Source organism: Martes martes (genome assembly GCF_963455335.1).
Source record: "Martes martes genome assembly, chromosome: 18".
Taxonomy (NCBI): Eukaryota; Metazoa; Chordata; class Mammalia; order Carnivora; family Mustelidae; genus Martes; species Martes martes.
Genome location: NC_137906.1, coordinates 13,577,602 through 13,594,901, shown reverse-complemented (window position 1 = coordinate 13,594,901; position 17,300 = coordinate 13,577,602). Strand labels below are relative to the sequence as shown.

The following is a 17,300-nucleotide window of genomic DNA, read 5'->3' as shown; positions in this document are numbered from 1 at the left end:
GAATGTACTAAATGCCATTGAACTGTTCACTTTAAAATGGTTAATTTTATGATATGTGATTCTGACCTCAATCATGGAAAAAGCAGAGAAAAAAAAAAGACTGTGTCAAAGCACTTTGCCAGTTAAGTTTTCCATGTCCGACTGAAATGTCGGACACTGCTGTCCTGATTTAAAGCACCCAAACAGAGAGCAGGGCCAGCAGATGGACTCCCAACAGAGGCCACCCAGGGTACGACGGCAGGACCAGGCAGAGGACAGTGGAACAACGGGTCCGGACTCAAGTCACATTTGAGATGCCCATCGCACACCCAGGTAGAGACGTCTAGGCAGTGGTGTGAAAGGTCCAGAAATCAGGGCCAAATGTGTGAACTTGGAAATTACCAGTAGATGTAGAATATCAGAGGACTAAAGACATCAGTTTTTATCATATCCCGTGAATACTACTTCCCAGTTTGTTCAACTTCATGCTCCTTTCTACCAAGCAGAATTTAAGAAATTGTTACGGAGCCAAAGAGATCCATACCCCATCCCTTTTATCCTGTCTTTGGTGTCATAAGGCCTTCCTTAGCCTGACATCACAGAAGTACCCATCTACATTTTATTATAGTTTTTTGATTTTAATGTTTTTGCCCTTAATTATATAGAATTAGAGTATTAGAAAGGGATCTAACTTTCTTGTGTTCCTACATGATTGGCCATTTCCACAGCATCATTCCTTCAATCATCCCTTGCTCCCCACTGTTCTGAAAGCCTCCCTTCATGATATTCTAAAGGCCCTGGTACAGGTGGGTCGGTCTGGGATTTGAGTCTCTACCTCACCAATCCTACTCCTGGGCCAGTACGACCCTGCTTTAATCACAGCAGCTTCTCGTGGTAACTGCCCAAACACACAGCATTTTTTCCCAGAATGTATTCATTAGCAAATCTCAGAATCATTCTGTCAAGTTCTAAGAAAAATAAATTGGGATTTGACTGGTATTGTGTTCAATTCATAATCTGGCATTATTACAATCTCAAGAATTCCTACTCACGAAAAATTTTTCCCAGTCTTTATGCTCTTCAGCAAACTTTCATGGCTTTCATTATATAGGTTTTACTTTCTTGTTTATTCCTAGTATTTTATCCTAGGATTGCTGTTATGAATTGGATATGTATTTTAAAATTTTTATTTAAATTCAATTAATTAACATAGAGTGTATTATTGGTTTTTTATATAACACCCGGAGCTCATTACATCACAAGCCCTCCTTAATATCCGTCACTCAGTTACCCGACCCCCACCCATCTCCCCCACCCATCTCCCCCTCCAGCAATCCTCAGTTTGTTTCCTATAGTTGAGTCTCTTACGGTTTGTCTCTCCTCTCTTATTTTACTTTTCCCTCCCTTCCCCAGGATATTTTTCTGTTATAGGAAAGTACATGGACACACATGTTCAAACACCAACATTTTGTATCCAGCCACTTTTGGAACTGTGTTTAATTCCAACAACATTCTGGGTGATATTTACCACTTACAATGCTAATTTTGTCCCTTCCTTTCTAGTAGACATGCGTAATTTTTTTTTTCTTTTATTTAATCGACTAGAAACTCCACAACGTCACTGAATTAGATTAGCACCTGGCATCCTTGACTTGTTCCAGTCTGAAATAAGAATGTTTCTGTGCAGGGAAGAACCTTTCCTCCAGACAACACAGTGACTTATCTGTGATTCCATCTACTGAGTACTCAAAGGTCTCCTCTTGGATCACATTGTTTACATAAAATAGTTTAGATGACAGGATCAATGTCAAAACTATTTGGGGAAAAAGTCATCATCAAGGAAACAATTACCTGAGTAACTAACTATAAAAACAGTACAAAAGAAAATAACTATTCATGGCTATCACCAATTACTTATAAAAACAGTGGACAAGGCTCAAGACTTGTCTTTTACTCTACTTCAGAAACACCTACATTTAAGACTTATACCCAATACTTTATTTTTAAGAATGTTACTGATTTTAAAAGTTAAGGGAAGACTAGAAAAAGGCATTTATGTTGTCAGAGAGTTTTACTTTGTACAAGATACAGGAAAGAGAGCTCAAGCAACGTTGTGGCTCTTTTCTTGAAGCTTCTGAGCATTCAGAAACAAGACAAGTTTCCAATTAAAAAAAAATGTTGAAAAAAAATGCTAAAGATGCTGTGGTCTCCTTGGTAAATATTTACACATTCTGAAAATATTCAAGATTACAAAAATTCTAAAGGAAGATTCAAACCACAAATTAAGTTAAAACACCTACAATTAAAAATGAAAATGTCCCTGTAGCTGTAGAGAGTTGACATGGGGGAAAGGACTTTAAGTCATCACTATTGGATTTTTTTTAATATAAACTGTATTTATCATAGCTATATCAATTACATTAATCACATAGGATAGATTCCTAAGGACGCATACTATAGAATTACTATGACAAGGCACACTAATGTTTACCATAGAAAACACATTTTAAAAAATAGATTCATAATTGCTTCACAGAAATAAACAGGTGGCATTTTGCTACTCTTCTGGTATTTTCTCCCTGTATGGTCACACCTACTTGTACAACAGGTCACAGTCCATGAACTGCTGCGGAGGGCGTGTGTCTCTGAGTTCTGCGCAGCAATCCCACGTGAGACTCAGTGGTGACAGCTGTCACACTGCAGTTTCCAAACCTACCACTACTGTCCTAGCACAGCGAAACCATACACTACTACTGCTAAGGCTATCACCGCTTAAGCAACACGGCCATTTTTTAAAAAGCGGAGCCAAAGTCAACATAGTCTTCTCTCCCCAACTCCCGTTCGGCAAAGTCATGTGGTACAAACGGCCAGCCACTGGTGTTCTCACCTGAAGCGTGGCCCCGACCCTGCCCTTCACCTGTGATTAGGAAGCTGCCACAGTTAAGGAGGTACCCACGGGAAAGGAGGTCTAAAAACCATAAGGCCACACACATGCAGGAGTCAGTGCTATTTTACGGCGCCAAGGAGGCAGGCGGGAGAAAGGCCAGGCTGTTACCCAGCTTTGTAGGTGCCTGCCCCAAGTCCTCCCATTCCTGTTACCTGTGCACACTAGGTTAAACACCAGAGAAGCAGCTATTCCTGCTCTCAAGGACCTCAGCGTAGCAGGTGCCCAGGGCAGGAAGTTCCCCTCTGCTCAGGTCCTTGTGTAGTGCACAGGCCTATACCTGAATGGCTCGTTCTCTGCTGTGGAGTCTGAAAGGCTCATAGTGGGACACAGATGGGTTGAAGCCCAGAGCAGACTTGCAGTCCTTGCCGGAACAGGTCACGGTTGGAGTGACGAGAGAATGGTGCACCCCTTGTCCGCCTCTGCGGGCACAGAGATGAGAAAAGCAAGGCTTACTTGGACATGGGGTTTAGGTGCGTGTCTCCCTGCAGATGCCAGCAGCACTCTGGCTGGCGTCCAAGGTCCCTTTCCCAACAGGGGGACATCAGTGATGGCAGGACTGGACCCGCCCCCGTGTCCTGACACGGTTTCCATGCGGGCCCTTCCAGCGTCTGACTTACTTAGGAGACTCCAAATGGCGTGTGTGTGACTTTTCAGTGTCTCGCTGGCCCTGCAATCGTCCCTTCTTTCTCATGTTACTGTTTATCAGACCCCTAGGCTCTGGTCTTATAATAAATGCTTTCACAGCACACCTTCTTTTCCCGACTTGTGTCTTCACTTGCCTTCTGCTTGCCACTCCCAAACTCCTTTGGGTACAGAACTCACAGTGGCCAGGCCGAGTCTCTCCACCAACCTGTCCTTCACACGAGGACTCTGGGGCAGTTTCCCAGATAGCATTTCTACCTCGTTTGACTTCCCAGACCAGAGCTGAGTGTGACAGACGGATGCTGCTTTCCATCTGTGTCTGCGGGAAGGGAGGGGAAGGAAGCTGGAACCCTGTCTGGGGCACAGGGGGTTTTCTCTTGAAATCCTACGAAATGTCCTGTACTTCAAGTTCACTTCCTGTCTCATGAGCTTTGGCTCAGGACACATTCTGCCTCTGCCAAGGTCCCTCTGCTTCTCAGTGCTTTCCCTAATGTTTCCCAGGGCTCCATTCCAGACCAATGCTCTGCTTCTCTCCAAACTGGAGGGGATCAGTGAGATGTTCAGGGCTGCACTGACCCACCATCCTCCCTCAACACCACTGCCGGGGGTTGGGGCTGAGGCCAAGAGGTGAACTACCTGGCCCGAGAATCATGTTCCTGCCTTTGGCTGCACTGTTTTTGATTGGACCATATGAAACTGCTGTTTTTGTAGGTCAAGAGTCTCAAAAAGCAGAGTTTCAGACACTTCAACCTACATATGTAATAAGGCCTCCTTCCCTTCTGGTGAATTTTTTCATATTCACATGTTAGATTATTTTTAAACAAACGCACACCCATTTGTAAATGTATATATGCATCCCATCAGGAGACGGGAGAAAGTCCCGTGATCCGGCTCCATCCTCACCTCCTGCCGCAGACGGGTCACCGAACAGGGAATCACGGTGATCCCCTGCTCACAACTCTGCCCTCACGGCCCACTGCCAGGGGCATGACCTTGGCCAAGGCGGCCCAACCAGATCCGAGCAGGTTCTCTCTTCCACCGTGCGCCCAGCATCGATTCCCTAACAGCCAGCTGCTTCCCTGCCTTACTGCTTCGGTGCACCTGGGGGCCTGCTCCTCAGTCCCTCTTGCCCGACGGCTTCCCCTCCAGCTCACCGCAGAGCCGCTGCTTTCCTGCATTCCTGACTCCGTGCTTCCCCCTCCAGTCACAGAATCCCCCAAAGGACACGGATTCCGAAGGCACAGCGCGGGGCTAACAGCAGCTTTACCCATGGGGAGGGGGGCAGGAAAACCCAGTTTTGTTCTTAGTTATTTCTGCAGTAGGAAGGGAATCCGTTGAGTAAATAGAGAAGTCAAAAGCGATCACGCAGAAGGAGGGTCTGCAGCTTGTGCTGCTCCCCGGAACACTGTGTCAGGTGGGGCCAGGCGTCTGAGGGCCACCTGTAACAACTCGGCATCAAGAAGCGTGTCCGGGGACAGGGGTGGCCCGGGGGAGCTCCTGGCCTAAGAGCTGCTGAAGGGAGGGAGGGCTGAAGTGCCCCCGTGAGGGACACTGTGGGGACAGCAGAAGCTCAGGGACTCTGAGGTACTGTCAAGCCCCAGGCTTCCACAGACCGGTAAGCAGTCAGCATCCCCCATCACAGCCGGGCAGACACGGGGCGGGGGAGGGGCGCCTGACTGCGAAGGCCCAGAAACAGGAAAGCTAGCTCCCTGTGAACAGGCTGGTTCCAGAGGGGGGAGCCTCGAGGGCCAGAGACCAGCACGTCCCTCCTCCTCCGGTCAGCACAGGGCCTCAGGAGGGCAGGCAAGAGCACCCTGGACCCGAAGCCCCCCCCAGTCAGGGTAAAACCCCCACCCTGACTTCACAGGGTTACTGAGGACTAGAAGGGGCCTTCAAGAGCCGGTCCTCTTGGCTTTTGCGGCCTCTCTCTCACGCTCGGCCTCCGGAAGGATTGCTGTGATGAGACATCTGCTGGAAGGAGGGTGCTCCGGCAGCACTAGCATGTCTGTTTAATGCCCCACCGCACTCCTTTATCCTCGTACGGCTGTGTACTGCCAGGGAGCAGAGCGCCAGGCTTCCAGCTCTCAGCCCCGAACCTCTCAGGGTGGGTCTCTTCCCCCACATGGTCTGCACTCACATGTTTCAGCCTAGGTCTGTAATCAAGTCCTCCAAGTTCTGGGCCAAGGCCCTGCCCTTCCCCAACCTAGAACAAGAATTAAGGAGCTTCATTTCCTGGAGAAAACATGTAAGTGGCTGCAGATACATAGTTGGGGGTCATCTCAGCTGAGCTAACTGGAGAAACAGAACTGGTAATCAGTGGAAAACACAGATCAAACATCCCGTGTTAGAAAAATTCCAAAATCAGGGGCGCCTGGGCAGCTCAGTCAGTGAAGCGTCTGCCTTCCGCTCGGGTCATGATCCCAGGGTCTGCTGAGCAGGGAGCCTGCTTCTCCCTCTCCCTCTGCCCCTGTTCATGCATTCTCTCTCTCTCTCTCTCTCTCTCTCTCTCTCAAATAAAAAAAAATCTTCAAAATAAAACAAAATTCCAGAAACAAACTTCTAAAGCAGCTACTCTTTTCACCTGTAACAGAAACCAGCAGCAAGGTGAGAGTTTAAATAATCATTCCCTCTCCTCCCTCAGCAAATGGCAGGTATTTTGCCGGGAACGCTGTATAACTTGTCCACAGAGATGAGCACCATCTTACCCCATAAAGGCTGGCACTGGGCTTCACGCGGGGTTTGGTTGGTGGCTGTGAAGCCCGTGCCCCTGGCCCAGCGCCCAGCACCGAGCTGCCCTATTACAGGTTTCTCAGCAGTCTGGTCACTGATTCGTCCCAGACACGGGTCCAGGGGAATCTCAACACACATCCTGCAGGGGATGATGATAGCCTCCTTCAGCTGGCTGGGGCTCCCACCCTCCCAGTGACTTACCCAGTGATGTCCCCTTTCCTGCCCACTCTCCCCTGTGTTTCCTGTCCTCACACAAGCCAACCAGGCAGGTACACGGTGCAAAAGGACTCACCCCTGGGCACACAGCACAGCAAGGTGCCTGGCTCTGAATGTCAGGAGTGGGTCTTGCTGTGCCCCTGACCTCTATCCTGGCCTTCCCTGGGTACAGCAGGGAACCTCCCTGTCCCAGACCGGATGGAACCCACACCACGCACAATCACCAGAACCTTCCACCAAGGCAATGACAATATTAACACGGCACAGGACACAGATTCTGAACCACTGTTCCGGTGGCTTCGTTTCTGCTCCACTCAGTTTCAGGAGCTGACTGCCTAAGGCCTGGGTTCACTGGCCAGCACCAGTCAGTGTTCATTAAGATCAGTCTTCACTGCTGAGTCTTGATGTCACAGAGCCATTTGGCAAAGCGGGGGCCATGGTTTTAGGCTAGACAATAAATCAGATGCCCAAGTTCAGAGAGAGGCACTGTCTACTCAGGCTCTGCTGAAGACAGCAGGGGTGGGAACATTCTCTTGGCATCCCTGACAAGGGCATGGAGGCTCTCCAGGTCATTTCTATCCACCTGCAAATACTCCCAAGAGTTAGAAACTGGTCTTCTTCTGTCCTATGGACGTGGCGCTTCTGGAGCACAAGTTCCCAATGGACCGAGCCCGTCGAACCAACGCAGAAGTAGTGGCTTCCCGAGACACACTGCGGAACGCAACCTGGGTTCTCCTTTCCACACCCCAGCGTGCTCAGACCCACCTGAACAGGCACCCCAATGGACACACATCTTCACGCACCAAAGAATCACTCCAAAAAGCTAACCCTGTGGTCAGCAACCATTACTCATGTTCTGCCCACTCGACAGAGCTTCGGGAGGAACTAAGCAGCTGCTCTGTCCATCCCACTGGGCAGAAGAGGCGAAGAGGACCACTGCTTTTGCTGAAATACAGACTACAAGAGTTAGCACCGGAAACAAAGCCTTGCGTCCTGAAGGGAGGGTCTGCCCTCCCAGCCACGCCCGGCAGGTGGGGCACACACTGGCTTCCTCGGTTTGAAGACTGCCCTGTAATTACATCTCTAGATAAGCCTGAAGTATGAATCCGCCATTCACAACCGACAGGATCCTGTCCTCACTCTCAACTTCATAATAACAGAAAATAATCATGAGCTAGCCACACAACGCCCTCTAACATCAAGCACAGCTATATTTCAAGTCTCACATGACCGATGACAGAGGGTGAAAACTGCTCCCCTAAAGTCGGTTCGGTTAAACAACCAACATGTCAGCCTGAAAGCTGGAGGGGAAGACCAACCATCCATGTGCCACGAATCCCCAACAAGGGCCGGAGGGGCCTCTGGATTTTGTGAACCCCTGGAAAGAGAGATTTTTGTTTCTTGGCATTACCAAAGGACCAACCACGTGTGTCCACGTGTAAAACTAAGTTTGCTTACTTAAATGCAATTAGCCAACAAGGCAGTAAAACCCCAACTGTTCTCCCAGACCCTGGAATTTGCACTGCCGCATCTGTTCTCATGCAAGCCCACTGTGGCATCAAGCACAAAGGGATGCTGAACCCAAGAAACAAAGACTCTGCAGGCCAGGAGCTTCAAAGTGCTTAAAAATATAGAACAGAGCGGAGGCTTCTTCAAGGTCCTATTCGCCTTTGCAAAAAGTAATGACACAGAAAAATCCTAAAGAAGATGTTAATTTACAGAAATTTAACATAATCTTAGCTATTCTACCACTAACTTTCTTAACCTGCAATCCACAGAGCACAAGCAGGCCCACTTTGAGGCTTAGGATGGCGAGGGACTCCTTTAAACTACGTGCATGTGTACGAACTTTCTAGGGAGAAGGTCCACAGCTTTCAGATAAAGGGCATCCTGACCAAGGTCTCTAGCCAGCCACTGCATTATGACCAGTCCTCTGCACTAGAAAGTTCTGTCTAGCTCCTATGCTCCTTAATACTCCATACTATTAGAATTCTTTGTCCTAACTGGCGGAAATGCGTGGCACTGAGATGGTCTCATGTGTGTGTTCCCCCCACCTGCTAAAACTCCATGGAGCCTTCAGAGGCCAGCTCAAATCACACTTCCTATATAGGCGTTTCCTGGTAGCTCAGCCAGAATTAATCTTCCCTGTTCTCACCGAGCCACCTGTCTCCTTTTACAATGGCATCTAACATGACATCCATTCAGATTTTATATTAAATAATGTAACCGTCTCCCCAGCCAGTCAGAGTACCTGGAGGGTAGACACCAGCACCTGCCATCACCAGAGGCATTACCACACAAGTTCTGAAACACCACATACACAAGCCCAGAGAGGGAGAGACTAGCATCTTTGAGATTATAAAAATGAAAAGAATGGGGGCTCAGTGGGTTAAAGCCTCTGCCTTCGGCTCAGGTCGTGATCCCAGTGTCCTGGGATTGAGCCCCGCATCGGGCTCTCTGCTCTGTGGGGAGCCTGCTTCCTCCTCTCTCTCTGCCTGCCTCTCTGCCTAGTTGTGATTTCTGTCTGTCAAATAAATAAAATATTAAAAAAAAAATGAAAAGAATGAATAAGAAGTATTACTGGGAATATTGACAGGAGGTCAAAGCAACGAACAGATTCAAATCATCCCTGCAGAGGGTAGTGTGAGGTGATGAAGTTAAAAGAAATGATAGTTTCAAATTCAGGCACAACTGTGATCCTGAAGGAAGAGTCCTGGACCAAGTCATCAAAAGACCAGGATGATGGAAACTTCTGGTTCTGCCAAGATGGGAGTAGCCCCATCCCTCCTGAGTCCTCTCCCTTACCGCTAAAGACGCTCTGGACAGAACACAACAAGCAAGAATAGGAAAGACGGTGCAGACAGGAGGGCAGGCTGCCTGGGACTTCAGGACCTGAGGAACCACGTGGCGGGGAGTCCCCAGGTCCTTACTGCCTGTCCCAGACACAGGCTGCACAGCCTCCAAGCTGGAAAGCCAAAAGGTGCCGATGGAAAAGAGCTCTATGAAAAGCTTGTCCCTCCTAGCAGAAGGACTGGGGAAAGGGTGGTCTTACAACAGAAAACTTTTTGGCAACACCTAGCCTATTCTAGCCAAATACCAACAGAAAAACTGCACACATCACCCACTGAAGTTTCAGCAGGATTGAAAGGGAAGTTGATCTCCCATTTTCCCTTCCTGCCCTGCAGAACCAGGAAGCATCTTTCAAGTGGCCTAGGTAACGTTGGCAGAGCCAAACAAGGATCTCCTCTCCTAGCCCCTGCCTGGAAATGCAGAAGGTGCTCCAGTTCCCCGACCTGGGTGGCCTCAGTGGGGATACAAGCCTCCACCCTGACCCAGTCCCAGAGGGCAGGAAAAGGAGGTGGGAGGCCGGGCGGGGTGCCACCGTGCTGCCCCCAGTACTCTCCGGGATCAGCCAGGCCAGGGTGAGCTGATGTCACATCCCACTCAACAAGGCACAGAGGCTCAGGGACCTAGAGGTCAGGAATAAGAGCCACTGACCCTCCTATCACCAGAATCTCAGAGCGAGGGGACAAAAAGTGCGGCTGAAAAAGTGTTTGAAGAAATAATGGCCGGAAACTTCCCAAGCTTGGCAAAAGACACATCTGTACAGATTCAAGAAGCTGAGCACACCCTAAGCATAATAAACTGAAAGAAACCTATGTCCAGAAAAGTCAGTGCTAAACTCTGGAAACTAAAGGACAAATGAGCAATCTTCAAAGCAACCGGAGAGACAGGACACATTTACTTACAGAGAATGAGCAATTCAAATGACAGTGGATTTCTCATCTGAAACCAGGGAGGCAGGAATAAGGCACATTTTTCAAGCACTAAAAGAATGCGTCAGCTGTGAATTCTGTAACTGGCAAAGAGATCTCAGTGACGAAGGGGATACAAAGACATTCTTGGATGTAGGGAAGCGGAGTTTGTTGTAAGCAAGGCCACCCTTAAGAATGGCTAAAGGAAGTTCTCCTAAGGAATATTCGGAGAAAGGAAAGGGTAACCTCAGGAAGAAAAGATCATCAGAGCAGGCAAAAATAGGGGTAACTATAACAAAACCATCCTACTTCTCACATGTTTCTTAAATCCTATTTGATGACTGACATAAAACCATCTGATGTGGGACCCAGGATATAACAATAAATACTTAAAACATGTATATTTAAGATGTGGGGAGGGTAAAGGGATCCAAATGGAAATAAAGTTCCCACACTTCACTCACAGCTGTAAAACACTGATGCCAGTGCACTGGGATAAGCTATGTGTGTATGTTATAAACCTAGAGGAACCAAGAAAAGTAAACAAAGCTTTAATCAATACAGTCAAAAAGCAATCACCAATTGATCAAGATGGAATCCTAAAACATGTTTAAATAGCCCACAGGAAAGTAAAACAAAAGAAACAGAAAAACAACAAAATGGGAGGCTTATGCCCTAACATATTAATTACCTTACCTTAAATGTAAATGGCCTAAATATGCACATTAATAAAAATGGCCAGAATACAAAAAAATATGACATAACAATATGTTGTCTACAAGAAATTCGCTTCAAAGTAACAATGTGGGTAGGTTTAAGGGATGGGAAAATACACAACATGAAAACATTCACTTAAAAAAATGAGTGGCTATATTAAAATATCTGATAAAATAGACTTCAGAGCAAAGGAAATTACTGGAGACAAAGAAGGACATTACGTAATGACAAAAGGATCAATCCACCAGGAAGTCATAATAATCCTAAATGTTTATGTACCACACAACGGAGTCTCAAAATGTATGAAGCAAAAAGTGACAGAAGAATTAGACAAATCCACAATTATAGTTGGGGGACCGCCACACTTCACTTTCAGCAACTGGCAGAAATACTAAACAGAAAATTTGTGAGAATACAGAGCACCACCGTCAACAACAGTGTGTAGAAAACTCAAACAACAGATACACATTTTGTGCAAGTGTCCATGAACATTCACCAACAAAGGCCTACAGAATATATACCAAGATGGACCATATTCTGGGCCATAAAACAAACCTTAAGTATTTATTTATTTATTTTAAGATTTTATTTGTTCATTTGACAGACAGAGATCACAAGTAGGCAGAGAGGCAGGCAGTGGGGGCGGGGTGGGGGGGCAGACTCCCTGCTGAGCAGAGAGCCCGATGTGGGGCTCGATCCCAGGACCCTGGGATCGTGACCTGAGCCGAAGGCAGAGGCTTTAACTCACTAAGCCACCCAGGCGCCCCCAAACCTTAAGTATTTAAAAGAACTGAAATAATATCAAATATGTTCTCTGACCTTAATAAAGTCATAGAAATCAATAACAGAAAGATAACAGGAATATCTCTAAATTCTTGGAAGCCTCAACACACTTCTAAATAATACATGAGACAAAGAAAATATCTGAAAAGAAATAAAAATACACATGACACTGAATAAAAGTTAAAATAAAACATAACAAAGTATGTGGACACAGCTAAAACAGTGCCATGTGGGAAATTTATAGCACTTAAAATGTTTACATTAGAAAGGAGGAAAGGTCTCAAATAAATAATCCAAAATCTCTACCTCAAGAAACTAGAGAAAAAAGAGCAAAATAAACCCAAAGGAACAAGGAAATAAGAACTGAAATACATGATATTGAGAAGAAGAAAGCCATAAGGATAATGAAATAAAAAGCTGGTTCTTAACGGGGGAAAAAAAAATAAAAATGATAATCCTCTAAGAAGACTGACAGAAATAAAAGATACAAATCACTGAGACCAGGAAGGAAAGAGAAGATATGCCTCTCACCATTCTCATTCAACATAATATCAGAAGTTCTAGCCACTGCGGTAAGGCAAGAAAAAGAAATAAAGGCATGCTTCAAGAAGAAATAAAACTGTCCCTATCTGCAAGGAACGATGATCTGCATAGAAAATCCCAAGGAATCTATAGGAAAGCCCTTAGAACCATTAAATGTATTTGGCAAGGTTACAGGACACAAAATCAAGACAGAAATATCAATTCTATTGCTGTGTATGAACAAGGAGTATGTGGAAACTGGAAAAAAAAAAAACACACAGTATCATTTAGAAGTGCTCTAAGGAAAAGAAGATACTTAGTTTAAACTCAAAACACAAACCAGATCTGTCTGCTGAGAAATGCAAAATGCTGATAAAGAAATCAAAGATGGAAATAAAGATAAACCATGTTCATGGATTGGAAGACTTGCTATATACAGATGTTAATTCTCCCCAAAATGATCTATAGGTTTAATGCAATTGCTATCAAAATCCCAGCAAGATTTTCTTTTTCTAATAGACACACACAAGCTTATTCTAAGATACATATGGAAAGGCAGAGGTCCTAATATAGCTAAGCCAATACTGAAAATGGAAAATGAAGTGGGAGAAAGCACTCTATCTGATATTAAGGCCTACTCTATAGCTGTAGTAATCAACAGAATGTGATAATGGCAGGAGAGATATACAGATCAGTGGGACAGGATGGAGAACCCAGAAATAGGTCCATACAATTATGCCAACTGATTTCTGACAAAGGAGCAAAGCAATTCAATGGGAGAAGCACAGTTTTTCCAACATGTGGTACTGGAACAATTGAGCATTCCAGGCAAAAAAACCAAAACAAAAAAACAAAAAACAAAAACAAAAAAATGAAACCAAAAAACCTTAAACTTCCACCTAAACCTTGTACATTTTCATGGGATAATTAACTCAAAACAGATCAAGGACTTAAACTTAAAATGTAAAACTATCAAACTTTTAGGGGAAAAAAAATTGGGGATCTAGGGCTAGGCAAAGAGTTCCTAGCTTTGATACCAAATGCATTACCTATAAAGGGGAAAAACTGGATAAACTGGCTTCATCAAACAAAGTTTTGTTCTGTGAAAGACCTTGTTAAGAGGGTGAAAGGGAAAGCTACAGACTGGGAGAAAATATCCGCAAAACATAATACGTGGAAAATGAGCGGTATCTAGGATGTATACAGACACCTCTCAAAACATTTACCAACAATAAAGCACAATAAACAAACAATAAAAAATAAGCAATCTAACTAGAAAACAGGTAAAAAAACATGAAGAGACATTGCACCAAAGAGGATCTACGGATGGTAAATGAACACATGAAAAGATGTTCTACCTCATCTGCTGTTAGGGAAACGAAAACTAGCTCTTACACGCCTATCAGAACGGCTGAAATAAAAGGGCCCTCCGATGCTGGCGAGGATGCGGGGAAAGTGTCACTCACACGTGGCTGGTGGGGATGCAGGATGATGCAGGCACTCTAAAAGCAGCTGTAACATTAACCACGCAACTGCCATTCAACTGAGCAACTGTACTCCTGGGCACTTAATTCCACACGCGTGAAGATGTGCATACGTGCAAATACACATACATGAATGTTCACAGATTTATTCATAATAGAAAACTGGAACAACCCAGAGGCCCTGAATGGTTATACGGAATGCTGTGCTAAATCCGTACCACGGATACCACTCAGCAAACAGAAGACACAAACTATTGATTTTTGACACCCACAACTACTTGGGTGATTCTCCAGGGAATTGTGCAGAATGATAAAAGAGGTCATGTTCTGCATGGCTTCATTTACGTAATAATCTGGAATGAATTAAAGTTTTAGAATTGGAGAACTGATTAGTTACTGCCAGGGTCAGGGAAGGGCGGAAAGGAGGGGCTCTGAAAGGCAACATAAGGGATCCTTAATGGTGATGGGAATGTTCTGTATCTCCATGTTCCCTTGTCAATACCTTGGTTGTGATACTGTATCACAGCTCTGCAAGCTATTACCATGGAAGGTAAGTGGGTAAAGGGTACACGGGCTCTCCTATACCTGGATGGGACTCCACAATTATCCCAAAATTAAAGTTGAAAAAAAAAAAAAAGGACTAGGTCTGGTCGCCAGCTCTGCCACGTGTTACTGGGAGGCTGACCTTGAGCAAATTTTAAACTCTGTTCTCAATTTTCTCATTGGCTAAATGGGACAATACCAACTGAAAAATGGTAAAAAGTGCAAATGTCATTTGTGAAGGACAGGGTAATGTGCACAGCACATAGTGAGTACTTCAAAAACAGCTTGCTAACAGCACATCTCTATGTAGACCCAAGTATTATTCTAAAGTGTCATTCAAACGTCCACTGCTAAAGCCATGACAAAGCTATTAATTTAAAAGGTCTTTTCCCAAATTGATCGGCCTAAAAATGGTGTGGCAAGGGGAAGAATTTTTGGTTTTAAAAATCGGAAGATAAATTTCTAACTAGTTACTGAATAGTCACAACAGATAAAGTGAGTTTAAAATGGAACTATAGTTAGTAAAAAGTTGGGAAGGAAAATAGGATATTGGCTAACATATCTTATTTCTGTTGACTAGGAAGTCCGTAAAAGCTAATGTTACTGAGCAATGGGAAAGGGTTAAGACGGAGTTTTCTAAAATGCACTTAACACGATGACTTAGATTTAAGATTCTATGTTTCTAAACATTTTCTCCACCTCCGGCGTTAAACGAAAGTGGGAGGGAGTCAGCTAAACCCTTATACTTTTATACCTGCTTGCTTTGGAGGTTCAGAAAAGCAGCAAAAATACAATCTGGCTCTGTGATAGAGAAAGACAATGACATGCACTTTACCCCAGAAGATGAGGGGAATTTTAAGCACACAGTGGATCCCCTTGAATCACACTGGGCTCCTAGCCTTAAAGTTGATGAAGTACTGGCGGAGCTGACTCACAGAGAGGCTTTTGAAAGAGGTGAAAAGGAAAGGAGTGTTTTATCATTCAAATTATTCCCTTCCTTTCATTCCCCAGCAAGATTCTAAAAGAGCTATTTCTACTAAAATAAATTATTTTAATAACAAATACACAGAGTGGGAATACCAGTGCAAGCCTGGAAGGAGGAAGGCCTGGGAGGCCAGACCCAGGGTTCCATCATTCGGGTCCCCATAAGGAGCCACTTTCCCCCAAGGCCAGGAGAGTTTCCTCATGGGTGAAGTGAAAGAAATGTACCAGATAGGTTTCTACAGCCCTCTGCTAAATTTAAAGTCCCTTGGGGCACCATAAAATCTAGTCTCCAGACAGCTGTCTGGTATGACGAACTCTCCTCTACCTCTGCTTTGAGACATACCTGTAATTTGCTTTCCCCAAAATGGGCCCGAGAAAGAGTAGGTGAGAGGACAAGGGAAGGAGTAGGGAAAACTAAAAAACAAAACAAAAACCCTGCAATGATCATAGGTGCGGGAGGGAATCTACTTCCTGCCGCTCATGGTCAATTTTATCCAGATTTCCTTTCTTTGGGGCCCTCTGGCACAGACTCACGGTAGAGAGAGACTAGAACCCAGACTTTGCCAGCTCTACAGGTTTCCCCCCAAAACACTGCCAAGAATAAGAGGGGCAAGGAATAGGACTGCCAGAAGATTACACACCACTTAAGAGATACTCTGAAAGTTGCAAAGCAAGGAAGGACTGTGTATCCTGATGCAGACAAACAAAACAATTACAGGCCGCGGAGGAAATGTGAACACGGGCTGGGTATCTGAGAATATTAAGTAAGGAGTTACGAACTCTTAGGTCTGATAAGGGTACCAGGGCTGTTTTTAAAATGAAGTCTTATCTTCCGGCGACAGACGCTACGAGAGTGTCTAACGGCGTAGCACGGTGTCTGGGATCTGCCGCAAGCCACAGGGCAGGGGTCTGGGTGAACCCAACTGTAAAGAGGAGATCAGGGCCGAAGGTGGGGGAGGGGGCGTGGGTGCGGACGGCTCCTTCTATTCTCCGGACTGTGGGTAGGTCTGAAATTTTCCTAAGAAGCAGTTCCACCGGGGGCCTTGCGGCCCGTTCCCCCTCCGGTCTACGCAGCTCGTCCGCACTTACTGGGAGGGCAGGAGAAAGAGGGCTCCCTGAGCCCCGGAGGCTGGCTGTGGGAAGCGCCCAGAAGCCATCCCGCAAGGGCGCGTCCCCGACCCGGCGTCCAGGACCGGGCCCTCCCAACCCCCCGAAGCCGGCAGCCCCCGAGAAGGGAGAGGCGGAGGCACCCCTCCCCGGCCAGCGCCCTCCCGTGCCACCCCGCACTCCCGCTCCCCAGCCCGGGCAGCCGGGAGCTGCGGCCGCACCTGCGCGCACCTGGGCGCACCTGGGCGCAGGTGCGCGGGCGGGGACGCGGAGGCGCGCGCACCTTGAGGATGTTGTCGAAGATGGTGTCGCGGAACTCGAGCAGCGCCTTCTGGTCGAACTCGCGGCCGTGGATGATGCGCATCTGCTTGAGGAAGGTGGACTTGCCGCTCTCGCCCGCGCCCAGCAGCAGGATCTTGACCAGGCGCCGCACGGCGCGCCGCTCGCGGGCCAGCCCCGCGTCGATGTCCCGGCTGCGCCGCCGCGCCTCGCGCTCCGCGTCGCGGGCCCCGCCGCCGCCGCCCGCCCTGCGCTCGCGGGCCCCGCCGGCCTCGGCCGGCAGCAGGCAGCGGCTGAGGGTCCGCACCACGCCGGACATGGCCGCTCAGGCCATGGACCCCGCCGCGGGCGAGGCGAGCCCCGCGCGGCAGCCGGCCGCTCCCTCAGGCCGCGTCGGTCCGCCGCCGCCGCCGCCCCGAGGCCCGCTCTCGCCCGCCGCTCGGCCCCGGCGGAGGGGCGGTGCGCGCGCCTCTAGAGTCCGGCGATTGGGCCGGCTGTCGTCCATCCGGGCGAACGCGCCCTCCGATTGGGCCGTGCGGCGCCGGGAGGCGGGCGTCCCTCCGCCCTCGGGGCGGGGCCGGCGCCGAAAGAGGCGGGATCTTCGGGGTGGGG

General features: G+C 47.2%; 1 protein-coding gene across 1 annotated transcript in view; it reads right to left on the bottom strand.

Annotated features, from left to right (window-relative positions):
* GNA12 (G protein subunit alpha 12) overlaps nucleotides 1-17,007 on the bottom strand; it is a gene marked incomplete at its 5' end in the record, with an annotated part of 98,694 nt that extends 81,687 nt beyond the window's left edge. Inside the window, one exon of the mRNA XM_080830478.1 lies at nucleotides 16,693-17,007. Coding sequence (XP_080686604.1) covers nucleotides 16,693-17,007 — 315 coding nt within the window. The remainder of the gene's footprint in view (nucleotides 1-16,692) is intronic.
* Nucleotides 17,008-17,300: the final 293 nt, after the last annotated feature.